Below are 15,052 nucleotides of genomic sequence, written 5' to 3' on the forward strand. Positions count from 1 at the left end.
AAATTTCATTTTTGTATTTTTTTTGAATAAATGAAAGTAAGCTTCCCCCAAATTACTAACCAATAATAAAACAACACTGTGCCTATTTATCAACACGTCAGATACAATTTAAGAGTACTACATGTGTATTCATGCATGTGTACAGAATGCATTGATTGGATTGATTGTGATATGGTTGGGAAAAGTGTCAATTAGCTAAACAAAAAGAAAACAAATATGATGGCTATAAATCATTTGGTCGCACAAACAATTTTTATTTTTATCATCAACACTGTAAAAGAAACAATTGCTGAAAATACCATTATTATTGTCAACACTCAATACTATCATAAACCTGTATTAACAATCTTTAAAGGGTTAATAAATGTTAAACTGCCAGGATTTTAAACATAAATACTGTAGACCACAGCAAATATGGAAACAGAAAACTGAAAATGCAATTAGTGAACTTTGATAGTTAAAATGATGAGATTGTCATAGTAGTACAGTATGAATTGATGTCAATTTATTAATTTAAAGGATGAAGTCGATTAAGAAGAAACATGCCGCAATTTAAAAACAGTTCATATAAAAATTGCAGTAATAATCAGATACCATTAATAGGGAGCTTTTGACGTATTGTAGGACTTAGAAATTATGCCATACATCACTGTCCCACTTACAATCAATGTTAATTATTTTGTGATGACTGTGCACTAAAAAAACGGTTAAAATATGTGTTACATAATTCAAGGTCATCAGCTGGAACTAGAATTGAACTAGTTTTGTTCGAAAACTTGACAAAAATTGCTAAATCAAACTTTACCATACACACAATATGAATTAGACATGATATAGGTCCTAGGTTTATCAAAAGCTCCCTTTTATACTGCCATGTAAGAGAAAAGATAGCGTTTAAGGAAGGCCCTGTTGTCCTGCCATATAACAGAAAGGTCCCTGTTGTATTGTCATGTAACAGAAAGGTCCCTGTTTTATTGTCATGTAACAGAAAGGTCCCTGTTTTATTGTCATGTAACAGAAAGGTACCTGTTGTACTGCCATGTAACAGAAAGGTCCCTGTTGTCCTGTCATGTAACAGAAAGGTTCCTGTTGTCCTGTCATGTAACAGAAAGGTTCCTGTTGTATTGTCATGTAACAGAAAGGTCCCTGTTTTATTGTCATGTAACAGAAAGGTCCCTGTTTTATTGTCATCTAACAGAAAGGTACCTGTTGTACTGCCATGTAACAGAAAGGTCCCTGTTGTCCTGTCATGTAACAGAAAGGTTCCTGTTGTCCTGTCATGTAACAGAAAGGTTCCTGTTGTATTGTCATGTAACAGAAAGGTCCCTGTTTTATTGTCATGTAACAGAAAGGTCCCTGTTTTATTGTCATGTAACAGAAAGGTTCCTGTTGTACTGTCATGTAACAGAAAGGTCCCTGTTGTCTTGTCATTTAACAGAAAGGTCCCTGTTGTCTTGTCATTTAACAGAAAGGTCCCTGTTGTCCTGCCATGTAACAGAAAGGTTCCTGTTATATTGTCATGTAACAGAAAGGTCCCTATTGAAATACCATGTAACAGAAAGGGGCCTGTTGTACTGCCATGAGAGAAAGGTCCCTATTGAAATGCCATGTAAATTAGAAAGGAAATGGTTTAAGGTAAAGAAACAAGGCATGAACTTGCATGGCAGTATATATAAGATACAATCAAAAAACATAAAGTATCCATCTCCAGACTGTTTCATTACACTCTATATTCTTGACTGAAGGCAGTTTATTCAAATTAAATTTTCTTTTTTGTATTTAAAGTATTTTTATTTTTAATTGAGTAATTTAAAAAAAATGCAATGTAAATTAAGCAATACTAAAACATATTATTAACATTATGCATTATGGATGTTAAAAGTAACTAATCATTGTCAAAGTTATTTTATATTAATATTATTATTCAAAAATGCAAAGATTATTTAATGATACAATCTGAAGATGGTTTTTGGTAAAAATTAGTCAACTGTGCATACTACCTTTACAAGCCTGCTCAAATAAGGCAAGACGTGATGCGATCGAAAGCGATTCTGCTTCAAAACAGAACATAAAAGGCATAAACATTAAAGAAAATATAAAAAATTAATTCCTACAATATAAAAAAAAAACTCTTTAAAAAAGTCATGCAATAAAATATTTAGCTAGTAAAGTTCAGGAAATTATAAACATTTAGACCATTTAGGATTCAGTAAAACATTAGCATTAATTATTTCAAAATTTGTATTATTCATCCATAGAGGTTTAGTTTAGATACAAATTACTGAACCTAACGATGAAATACATTTCATATATTTGGAATACATTAAGGATATCTTGTCCCCCAAAAACAGGAAAAATGAAAATTAATCAAATCAGACTTTGTATAGGTTATTTTGTCGTTTTAATAAAGTTAATCACTAAAAATCATAAAAAACCCATTGGATGGCAAACAATTTGACTATTTCTTGCATGTAAAGACATTTTTTTTCAATCCAATTTTTGGACAAAGTGGATGTATTACTACAATATTATGGCATAAATGGCATAATTATTCAACGACAAAACAATTTTTATTTGTTTTTGATATTATAAACCAATCAATATAAAATTTAATTGCAAGAATTTATACTCGATAGAGTTAAAATACAGTTAGTTTTGTGACTCTAAAGGGATTTGCGAACTATAGGTGAAAGTGTAAAATCTTGTTCCTTCCTTGCATTAAAAAAAATAAATACATTGATGATTGCTTGCTTTGCAAGGTTTGCACTAATAAAAATTAATCAGTGTACTCCAAAATGGATGATTATATTTTCCTGAACCAATGTTAAAGAGCAACATGTTTAATATCAACAAAAGCATATGAATATTAGTTAACTGATCAACAAAGTAGTAATATTGATAAACAAAGTATTATTGATGAACAAATTCTATTACATTTAAAAACTATTCAAATAAAAAAAGATATAAATAATACACAATATAAATAAAAATCTAAAATGTAATGCACTGAAATAAAAAAATTATAATACATAAAATAATTATAATCACAACACAAATATGGCATTGCATGAAACTAACCTACAGTATTGAAACTAGCATGCAGGTGTGATAACACAAGACAAGATGTGACATGCAAACCAACTATACAAATATTAATGAATGGTTAAATTGAAAGAATATTTAATGAGTTTGACAAAGATTGACTGCTCTATTTTGTTTTACACACCTACTTTTCTACATTTAAATTGTATTCGATTAATCTACTGCAAAGTCTATTTTTAATAAATGTCGAAAACTAGGCAAGAGACTGGGCCATTAAAAAGGGTGATGCTCTGATGTTGCTCACAAATTATAGATGGTATATAATGGTTTTCAAACACGCAACAGACACCAGCCTTGCACAACATTCTCAAGATGTTTATCAAAAGCTGAATGTGCAATATAACCACTAAATAGAATTTAGTTCAATAGACTTGAACCCTATTCTATTATGGTAGATTATGTAAAAATATAAAACCTGAAGGCAAACAGTTTATTACAATGGTGCATTTCTACATGTTTTAATTGTGTCTAGTGTAAAAAGTGTCAATATGATGTAATAACAAAGAATCAGTGTTAATTACACACTCAGCAAAATAAGAAATTAGACACAAAATGATGCAAGAGTCAGACATTGATGATCTCATGATGAAAGACCATGCCACGTGAAATGAAGCAATAGGATCTCAGACATTTTAGAGAATCAAAAAAGACAATGTGAAACTCATGTAAGGAACAATATTTGTAGGCAAACTGATAGAATGCTAGTCATGTAAAACATACTTGTGTTACAACATCATCTTGCCTTGTGAGACATAATTATGCTGGACAAGGCATGTGAGGTGCAATGATGTAAGGCAAAGACTAAGAAAAATGAGAACATTAGATCTAATATTTGATTGAGGCAATAGATGGAAGTCAGCATTCTTCAATACAAAACAGACTGTGAAGTCGGCGTTGGGTCAATAGATGGAAAAGACTGTGTAGTCAGTGTTGGGTCAATAGATGGAAAAGACTGTGTAGTCAGTGTTGGGTCAATAGATGGAAAAGACTGTGCAGTCAGCATTGGGTCAATAGATGGAAAAGACTGTGAAGTTAGCGTTGGGTCAATAGATGGAAAAGACTGTGAAGTCAGTGTTGGGTCAATATATGGAAAATACTGTGTAGTCCGTGTTGGGTCAATAGATGGAAAAGACTGTGTAGTGAGTTTTAGGTTAATAGATGGAAAAGACTGTGTAGTCAGTGTTAGGTCAATAGATGGAAAAGGCTGTGTAGTCAGTGTTGGGTCAATATATGGAAAAGAATGTGTAGTCAGCGTTGAGTCAATAGATGATTGTGAAGTCAATTGTGGCCTGGGTTCAGCATGGTCCACCACAGTCAATAGTTGGAAAATACAAGCAATAAGTTGACATATGAAAAAATAGTACATTTAAAAAACACATCAATAGCAATTTATGAATTTACATATGAAAGTGGATCGTGTCAATGTTTGTTTGTAATGATTATAAGAATAATGAATATTTCACTAATCCAACAATTCAATGAAGATATAATTGACAGTTGGCAGTCTACAGTAGCAGCAAATCAGGGATAGTACAATTTACCTGGTTGTTTAGTTTTGGTTGGTATCCGTGGTTTGACATTTGATTTGTCAAACTTTCGTCTATTTTCTGGTGTTATAGCAAACAAAAAAATCAACAAAAAATTTAACACATTTTTTTTAAAACCTCATTTTTATCATCACCTCTTCTTCATCAAATTTAGCACAAACAAATTTATTACAAAAATATATCGAATATCCCAAACAAAAAACATACCTAAACAATTTTCTATTGTGTTTTGACAAGCTGTACAAAATTTTTTAACAGACTGGTAATAAATGGCATTTTAAGCTCCACTTTCTAAATCATCTTGACTTAACACAAATTAAAATATTAAAACAATTATTGCCTTATTTTGATTTGCATTTCACATACTGTTACTATTTGACATACTGTAACAAAATGAACAAGTTACACATCATGATCTTTGTTAAACATTTAGGAGTTAGCTTTATAAGTTACAGTACTTGTAAAATAACAGTTCTGTTATAGTACAGTACCAACAAGATAAATGATTAAGACTTTTAGAATCTATCCATTTATAATAAACCTAATAACATACCTGGTTCATGGTCTTCTACAGCTGGTTCGGATACTTGTGTTACTTTAATTTCAACTGGAGTTATATCAGTTACCGGTTCTTCAATTGATTTAACTTCTTCTTCTTCCTTTTTCTCTTGTGATGGCGTTACCGGAATATCAACCTCATTTTCAATTTTTTCTTCCACATTTGGCTCTGGCTCTGGTTCTGGTTCTGGTTCTGGTTCTGGTTCATGCTCTGGTTCTTTTTCATATTCTGTCTCTGATGTCACTACTTTGTCCTCTTCCTGCGATTCTTCTTCATTTTGTTGGTCACCTTCGGGTGTTTCTAGAGGATCGTGAGCAATTCCATTCTGCTTATTAAGCTCAGTTTCACCATTACAAATATCACCATTTTCCTTATTCAAATCAGTCACTCCATTCTCTTTCATATCTTCACTCTCATCTTCTTCTGCAACTGTTTTATCTGGTACAACATCACGGTCATCACCAATAATCTCAAAAGTCTCACTGTCATGAGACTCTCGTGCAACTTCTGAGTCGGACATGATATGTTTCTTAATGAACTGAAAGATTAAAACGATAATACACAAATCATTTATCGTTATATACAATTACTAAATTCATTGGTCAAAATGAAACACTCCATTGAATATTAAAACCTACATGTAAACAAAGAAACTTTATAGATTGAGTTTAGTCAAAAAGAGGATGAGGTTTAGAATGGAACCTGGTAGTTTCAATGTTTTTGCCGAGTCAGATTATAAAAGACCAGGAGAAAAGGAGAAAAGGTCCCTGTATTGTTGAGTTTTTTCCTTTATAATGTAGTTTAGATAAAACACTGCTCTCAAAGAGTTTATGTTGTTTTCATTGATCCCAGTATGCTCTAACCATTTGGATTCCTTGCACGTCAGGTCATGTTAACAATATTCGATCAACAACCAATGTTATTATTAGTTGGTTTAAAAAACGTATTTGTTATGGACATTGTGTGCATCTTCTTATTTAACTGGCTGTGATCCTTTAAAAAAAACTATGCTTCCATCAATTTTACTGTATAACAAAGCTTCAAGCTTTTAAAATTATTGCTGATACTTATAGGCGATACCTATCCTCCAATTTCAAATCAATCAAGACCTACACTATCAATTACTTACATTTCCAATATTGGCACAAACATAGCAACAACCAATATGTTGCTTAACAACTGCATCCCCACATTGAACATCATCAACTGAACATTCCATCCTAGGTGGTCACACCATCAGGACTTTGAAATTAAATAATACCTAATATCTTGTTTCTTAGACTGACCCCATAAAGTTAACGATCTATCTAAACTTTACATACTACCAGCACTTCTTGCAATGAATTGCTCATAGAACATCTTATTACTATTTTCTCTCACTCTCACTTTGTGACAACCGACGACCAAAGTACAGTATGTCATGTTAATTCAATGTGGATTGGGACATGTTTCCTCGCTCCCCACCACAACAACACATTCTAGCAACTAATTTGATTAATACAGAAATATCCTTCTATTATAAAATAAAACAGAATTCAGATAGCAATTATTATTTAAAACCAAAATTGTGGGAGATTTTCTTAACATTTGGGAGATTAGAAGAAAAATGCGGGCACAACTGGCACATAGCAACAGAAATTAGTTGCCTGAATTAAACGTTCCTAGAGCAGGGAAAAGTGAGTTGAAAACTGTTTTCATACTGTTGCATTAGTGGGATACTGTAGTGGGGTAGGAATATTTTATATTATAAAAAAAAAATTTTTCATCAGGCTAGCAAAACAACTGAGGCCAAAACTCAAATATGTATGTCAGAGCATAGGTAGTAGGTGTAGTGCAATGTTATCCAAATTTATAGAGGGCAGCAAACAAACATAATTCTAACTTGGAACAATCTGTGATCAAATTATAATGAGGGAGTGGGAGCTCCCGGATTATAATAAGCAAAAGTTCCAACTTTCTCTATGATTAATAATGAAAATTATAAAATAACATAGTGAGCACAAAAAGAGATAAGTTACCTTGATTGACAATATCTATTACAATTATTATCTACAATTATGAGTTAGAATAACTGTTTCGGTTACTCATCATACCTGTCCCAGATACTCAGCGATTGGTAGATTTGATAACATTTTCATATACGATACAATATTGTTCTATTTCTTTTCTTAAAACAAATATATGACGGAATTTCAATTGAGAATTGAGACAATCATGGGTTTGCTTCATTTACTGACATCTTGGGGCCTGTTTCTGCTGCAACTGCTCAAAATCCGTATAAAAATACGGTATAAAATACAGTATTTTTATACCATATTTTTTAGTACCCCGTTTCTGCTAACAATATTCTTGGGTGGTCGTGCTAAAATTTATCCTTTTTACCCAAATTGCCATTCACTTATTTGGTTGATAATTAAATACGACAGATTTATATAGTATAGTCTTCGCTGCACATTTTCGCCCAATATATCTATACACAAGTGTAAAACAGCTGACAGCGAAAAAAAATTGAAACACGATGTGGGGAAAATACGATACAAAATACGGTATTTTTTTTATAAGCGCTGTTTCTGCTGCCAAAAAAATACCGTATGGTATTAAAAAAATACCGTATTAAATATGGTATTGGCAGCAGAAACAGGGCCTTCGTCTCAACTTTTCCTTTCACTCGTATTAAATCTTCAACTTTTTTGAAAATTTGTACAAATTAATTTGTACAAATTCTTACTGCTGCGTTTACAAATATTGGTAAAGATAATTTTACTGATATTTGATTAAAATGCAATATGAACGTACATTATGACTTGATGCATAATATCCTTATACTGGACCGTTTACCAGAGGCATTATTAAACATGTATTGTCCCCCAAAAACTTTTAAAAAAATTAATTAAGATTAATTAAATCAGATTTTGAATAAATAAAAATTGTTTTCACTTATAAAATAACTTACCTAATAAATGGTTAAATTCCACTAAAAATCCATTTGACCTTTTTTTGCTTTAAATTACAGTTTTTTCATGAAATAAATTTTGTTTAGAACCAAATTTTGGTCAAAGGGGATAACTATATGTGACATTAAAATGGCATATTCAACAACAAAATTGTAAAAAAAAAAATTTTTTTCAGGGAACAATACATCTTTAACACGTCCGAGAACCCTCTAGTTTATTATATATAGAAGGAAAACTAAGTAGGTTCTGCATGGTCCTTCTCTGTAGAGCAATAAGGGCAAAATTGTATTATGGTTTGCCAACAATGGATATCCCATAGACTATGACTTCCGGGTAGCGAACCAAAATCATAGAAAGTGCATATACAACATGCACCAAAAAGCATGTTACTATACTGTAGTAGGATGAATCTAACCCAAAGTTCAAAAGGAAGCAAGGGAGTGTTTTAAGGTACTACACATACTACTATTTAATTTCAATATGTAAAGTGTGTGTAAATTCATACTTTAATATTATTTTACTGTAATAAACCTAGTCAATGTAAAATGTGTGTAGGTTTCTACATTAAAAAATCATTTAATATAAAAACAAAATAATTGTAAATACTGTACATATCTACACCATCAATCTTTGTAACATAATGTGTACTTACTAATTAGCGTTCCCTACACTCTGCAGCAACATAAATTTACTTGAATACCAAATTAATGTAACTACTGAATATTAGTATTCTGATTAATGCAATTGATATGATCATTTAAGAAATTTATGATGACTTTGATTGAAAGAAGGGGTTTTTAAGATGACATGTAACAATAGATTTGATTGATATCTAAATGTAAATATCTTTGGTTGGTCATTGTTTAGATGAGTCATTACAATAGTGCATACACTACTCTATAATGCCATTTATCTCATCCATGTGAAGCATATTTCTGTTACTATGAATATGATACATTTTGTGGTACACCATTTATGTGGCTCTAAAAAGAACAGTTTTGTATTGATCAATTATCCTTTGATCATCTTCAGGAGAGGGCAGCAGGTAGTTTAAAAAAATGTTGAATAAGATAGCAATAGCAAAACTCACAATAAAAGGGGATTAATTAAAAGGATGAATAGAAGCTATAGAAAAACATACACAAATTACAATTGTAATATTACTGCTTTTCACTATAAATTTCAAAATGGAATGTCAGGCATGGTAAATTTTTGTTGTTGTTACACAGTTAGTTATTCTGTACATTATTTACTTTTTAAAAATCAATAACATTAGGTATGTATAATTATCATATTATTTATTTTAATTCAATGAATACAGACAATTTTGAAAATTCTATGTCTTATCTTGATTTATGGTCCAAGGATTGGCCGGGAATCTAGAAAATTCACACACAGCGCTCCAATATGGGACATGGAGTAGATAAGTTGTAGACAGTGCATAATATATAGGGCTGATTTTCAAATGTGGATCTGTATTAACAACCTTGCATGTATGGGAGAACATTTTTACAAAAAGCTAAACATTTTTTTTAGTTTAAAATAATAAATGGTTCATGATGCGTATTTACAAATAAAATGGCAAGTCCTATTGAATCTTTCTTCTTTTTGTTCATCAATTACACCAAATTCAGGTACTGATGTAGATAATACAATGACATATTATGTTTAATAGCAGAACGTTTAATATTATCAGCCATATACAACATCGTGATATATTTAAATCAAATAGTGTTGATGACTATTGTTGGACAATTGGAATTGACATTTTAACCGCAATCAATAAATATAAAGTCTATAGAATTTTAGCCATTATGTATGTTAAAAGCCAATTAAAAGAAAAATGTATTTACATTATTAATAGAAATATGTATACCCATTGTGTACAGTATTTGATAATGATCACACAATCATTGTAAATTAACTGCCAATTAATGACTTATTTATTAACTTGTGTGTTTGTTGAATGTACATATTGTGAATTGGCTATTTTGATTCTTACTTAAGGCAAGTATTAATTGAACTTGTTTCTAATGGGTGATATGATCCTTGGGGATTATACTGGCAGTGAACACAGATAAACAACATGTTGCAAAGCTTGTTTCAAATTGCTTTTAAACAAATTATAAATACATTTATAATTGACATTATTAATTACAAATGTGTATTCAATGTTAAAAATAAGTGTGAATTAGTTAGGTGAAAGTAAAGTAAATAATTGTTATAAGGAAAGTGACTTTCGACAATTGGAATAAAGCACTGGCAATACTGTATTTAAAATGACTTTTCAAGAAATGGCCACATGAAAAAAAAAAGTTTAAAATCTAAAACAGAGACATCAGGCTGCTTTTAAAACCTTAAAAGATAAATTTGGACTTCAGTGTTTAACACCATTTGAGGCCTGGCATCACAAAAGCGGCTCAGAGTCGCAACCCCAACTTTTCAGATATTTAATTGACAATTTGAAAAACAGCATACACTTATCCATTTTGAGATTTCAATAAAAAACAATTCATACTAACTCCTGTTCATGGATAATAAGTCGTTTTCCATTGAAAATCTATTAGGAAATTGTTGTAAAATTTACATTTTTACAACGATTTTTTAAAACAACCTACTAGCCTGAATCATGTCATGTTTGGTACCTATCTGTTTGAAAATATATCAGCTACCATAATTTTAGATTTTTAGAAAAACCAGTTTAGAAACTGGTTTTATTAAGGTTTTTTAGGTTGCTATCATTTCTAGAGAGTTTGTGAATCCTTGACTGTGATTGCATATAAAAATGAATTACGCTCTCTGATTGGCTTTTATTTACAATGAAACAGCATGGTTTGTTGAATAAACATTTCATCGCAAAATCTACCTAATGAGTCCAGATAAGCAAAAGAAACAATAAAAAAAATCAACATTTATATTTTTTACGATTTATTTACAGTGTGTTTACTAGAAATTTGCGTTTTACGGCGACGGCGAGTGCGTGTGGCGATATCCTTAATCTTGCGATGGTTCTGAAATCATATGTACATCCTTAACACGCTGTTAAAATATGGTCCTCGGTCAAGTTGTTCTTTAATTTGTGAACAAACCACAAAAGTATATTTGGTATACTAATCTTTGATTATTAAATTACCAGGTATATCAATTCATAGCATAGGCATAATAATATAATTATAATATAACATTATTGAAAAGCACTTTTGGATCAGTGGCAACACACTCATTAGTGGTTCAGTCAACTTAAACCACATACAAATAAACATTATAAACCAAACATGTACTGTATGTATGTAGGCATGCAAATGAAAATTAACAAATTACCAAAATAAATTAAATTTCATTGTTAATTATCCTGGAAATTACAGTTTCAATTTGACATTGTTGGTTGGCTTTTAACTATGGAATGCTATGTATTGTTTAAATCTAAGTGCATTGATAGTAAATGCTTGGACTCTGGGGAAATACGTAAATTGCAAACATTTGCATAATTGATGTAGACAATCATGGTTGCTTTAATGTCTGAACAATTCCAAAGTGCATCAGAATGCTTTCTAATCTGCCATGAAACGCCACCCACTGAAAGGCTAAAGGTACCTAAAACCAAACTAGAGAACTTTAATATACTGCTGTATTACTGAATGTATACTGTAGGTTTAATAGTACAGTACTGTAGTATATTGATGATTTAATAACAATTAGTATCAAACAATTCAACAAATTTTTCCATTAAAAACAAATTTAAAACAAGATTTTGATGATCAAGACAAGAATCAATTCAGTTCTTTTACCCTGTTTTTTTTTAATATGGTCTCGTGTGTCTACTTTTTTTTTGTCAGAAAAACCTGTTCCTACTGCCAAAATTTGGTCAACACAATTTTTTTTTGGCCTAAATGGTTTTGTGGCATCAATGGTAAAAAGTTAAAAAAGACTGGTAAATAAAGTATGGTTAAGACAGTCAGGAGGTCGTTGACTTTACAGGCTTAATAAAGTCAAACACTTTGTTCACATTAGACAATAAAAGAATAGAAGTACTGTAGGCTCACGCTTTCCACTTACTAAATTGTAAATACAAATGATTAAAATTGGAGCAATAGCAACAAAATTATAATTTTTCATCATTGATACACTGTAGATTTCAAACAGGAAAAAACTCTTAAAATTTTCTATTTAAAAGCTTTAATATGTATGTACTGTATGATAAAAACACTGAATATTGAAGTGCACAAAATTGATACTACTGTATTTGAAACAGGTTCAGCAGAATTCACAAAAATTAGGTACAACATAATGAACTGTGCTACTGGCATTCGTCCTGCTGGGTCTTCCGCACAACTTTTCATATTCAACAGTTTTAATTTCATGACCTACAAGTTTCTACATTCAAAATAGCTCAGAATAATTTAAGCAATCCACAACATAAATCACATTAATCCTAAAAAATAAGATTAGATTAGATGAAATATTCACTAAAACTGAATATCAAATTTATTAGAAAATTGTCGTACTGAATAGTCATGAGAGATTCAGGGTAAAAATATAAAAGGTGTACACGCAGTCTAAGGACATTGGTGTCGATAGGGAAAATCTGTTGCAGTAGAAATAATCCCAAACTCAATTCTACTGTACATGAACTAAAGAATACTTTAAATTGTGATGTGTCATAATGATTTCCTTTACTGCTGCTTTACCAGTAGGAGTAGTAGAGTAGTGTCCTGTAGAGTAGTGTCCTGTAGAGGAGTGTCAATTCACACTTACAGTACACTTATATATAGATAGATAGAAATCTTTCTTTATTCTGGATATTCATTCAATATTTGTACATTGTTCTTCCTTGAAGTCCAGTTAACACTTACAAATTACAAATATAAACAATAAAAATGGAAAATTATGAAAACGTTTTTAAAGACTACAATATCACAAGAAGCAAGAGAAAAAAACCAGTTAGATCAAATTTTTAAACGATTGCAAAGTTAATGAATTTATATATGGGATATTTGTACACAAAATTAAAAATATTTTAATGTTTTTGTAGCGTACGATGTTCTTATGTTACCTTTCCTTACCAGCTACTGTAGGCCTACAAAACTAAGCCTAACTAAAGCTAGGCCTAGAAATGTCTATGAGAGAACTTTTGACGTGAGCTACTAATAAGTTAAAGTAGTGCATTTTTTTTTCTTTTTATCATAATTAACCTTAGAACGCACATTTAAGACAAGAAATGACCTGGTTTAATTTTTTTAAAGTTATATATATATATATATGCATTATTTTAAGAAAAATCTAGTGTCTACACCATCAAACTTTATGTGACAAAAAAAATGTGATGTGCCCATATGGACATGATAATGTCATATCCACACCATATTTGGGCATATCACTACCATATTGGGCACATTATACTTTTTTTGTCAAACAAGTTTGATAGTGTAGACAGAGCTTAAAATCTAAACAATTACAGTATCAAAGCAAAAGAAAGTAAACAGTAAATTTTTCATCAGAATATTAATTAAACCGGTGATTCTGTCAATTAATTGTGCTTTCTTGAGAGTTAGCAGTCTGCTACCAGGGAGTTGTAAAATAATTTTACAACTCCCTGCTCCTGCTACTGTACTACAATGGATGAATTCATTTAACAATCCTCAGGAGAAAACATCCATACACCTTTTTAGTAGTGAATAATATTCTGCATCAATATGTACTACTAATAGTATACCATGAATATGCATCCATTTGATAAAACATGCATACAGTATTCAAATGTTTGCTATAAAGAACACCAAAGAAACTTTGGACATTTGCTACTAAGCAGACAGTATCAGAAAAAGAGCCTCCTACAGTACTACCATCATATCCTACTACTTCCGTAAAAAACACACCTTTTACAGTGCTTGACAACAACTTGTTTCCTGTTTCCTTTATTGCCAGCTGTAATAACATCTTGAATTTGAATTCAACACAAATTGTGGTTTTCAAATGTTTCTATATCATTCAGCTGCATAGTGCAGAATAATCTGTTTACAGTATATAAAAATAGGTTAACAAATTATAATAGATTTTAGTACAGTAAGAGTAGGAATGATTTAGGGACATAAACAATGTCTGGTTTAACATGAAATCAAGTTTCCCTGGCAGTGGGTATTAGGAACTTTTGTTGCAGAGATGAGTGTAATCGTTCCTCCGGCATGTTTGCTTTAGCAAATACAAACATGGATTTTTTTGTCCATCTATCATCATCTGCAATGTGGAGGTACTGTAGAGGGTCACGATCTAGCACCCTTTATTACTTGTGGTATCCACACAAACAGAAAATGGTTTTGGTAGTCTATGAGCACCTTGTTTCAAGACAGTGGTATCGTTCGTGAGCCCTGACCTAAAGTGGGCGGCTATGCTCATGTATACAGTACCTCACCACTCACAAGACGCTTGGTAAGTGCGGGGGAGATCACTATCTCAACACCACATTTGAATTGTGTAGTCTATATCGTGCCTATAGCTTAGCTGGATAAATGGTTAATACAGTACAACAAGAAGGAAGGTATCTATGGTGATCTCATGAATGAAGAGTACTAAACTGACCACAGACAAGAGGAAAGTTGGGTGTCTGAATGTCGGGACAAAGTATGACAACGGCACCTCTTTTTTTATTCTGTCATGCGCTTAAGGTCGGATCTGCAAAAGTATTATCCAAGACAGCAGAACGTAAATAAACCTGACAACAGGGAAGTTAATGGGAGTCTGCTCGCACTCTTTTTCATTGCATTGTTGCGCCATGGATTTCCTTAATTATTTTAATTGTTACTGATTCAAATGATTGACACAAGTAAATGAAATGGCAAACTTGGTACTTGTTAATAGCTTGATTATAATCAATAACAGTCCTGTACTGTAGC

At 31.4% G+C, this 15,052-nt stretch overlaps 1 protein-coding gene across 5 annotated transcripts in view; it reads right to left on the minus strand.

Moving 5' to 3' along the window:
- The window catches only part of LOC140055768 (uncharacterized), a 58,042-nt gene that overhangs the window by 28,642 nt on the left and 14,348 nt on the right, over window positions 1-15,052 (minus strand). For 3 of the 5 annotated variants that reach the window (XM_072101171.1, XM_072101169.1, XM_072101173.1), the window contains exons 2-3: window positions 5,203-5,746; window positions 2,001-2,054 (exon numbers count right to left, since the gene is read on the minus strand). In XM_072101171.1, the coding sequence (XP_071957272.1) occupies window positions 2,001-2,054; window positions 5,203-5,746 (598 nt within the window). Of the gene's footprint in view, window positions 1-2,000; window positions 2,055-5,202; window positions 5,747-6,337; window positions 6,605-15,052 lie in introns of those variants that run through there. The other 2 variants (XM_072101170.1, XM_072101172.1) reach the window with 2 other exon arrangements.

This window comes from Antedon mediterranea, chromosome 7 (assembly GCF_964355755.1).
Source record: "Antedon mediterranea chromosome 7, ecAntMedi1.1, whole genome shotgun sequence".
Lineage (NCBI taxonomy): Eukaryota > Metazoa > Echinodermata > Crinoidea > Comatulida > Antedonidae > Antedon > Antedon mediterranea.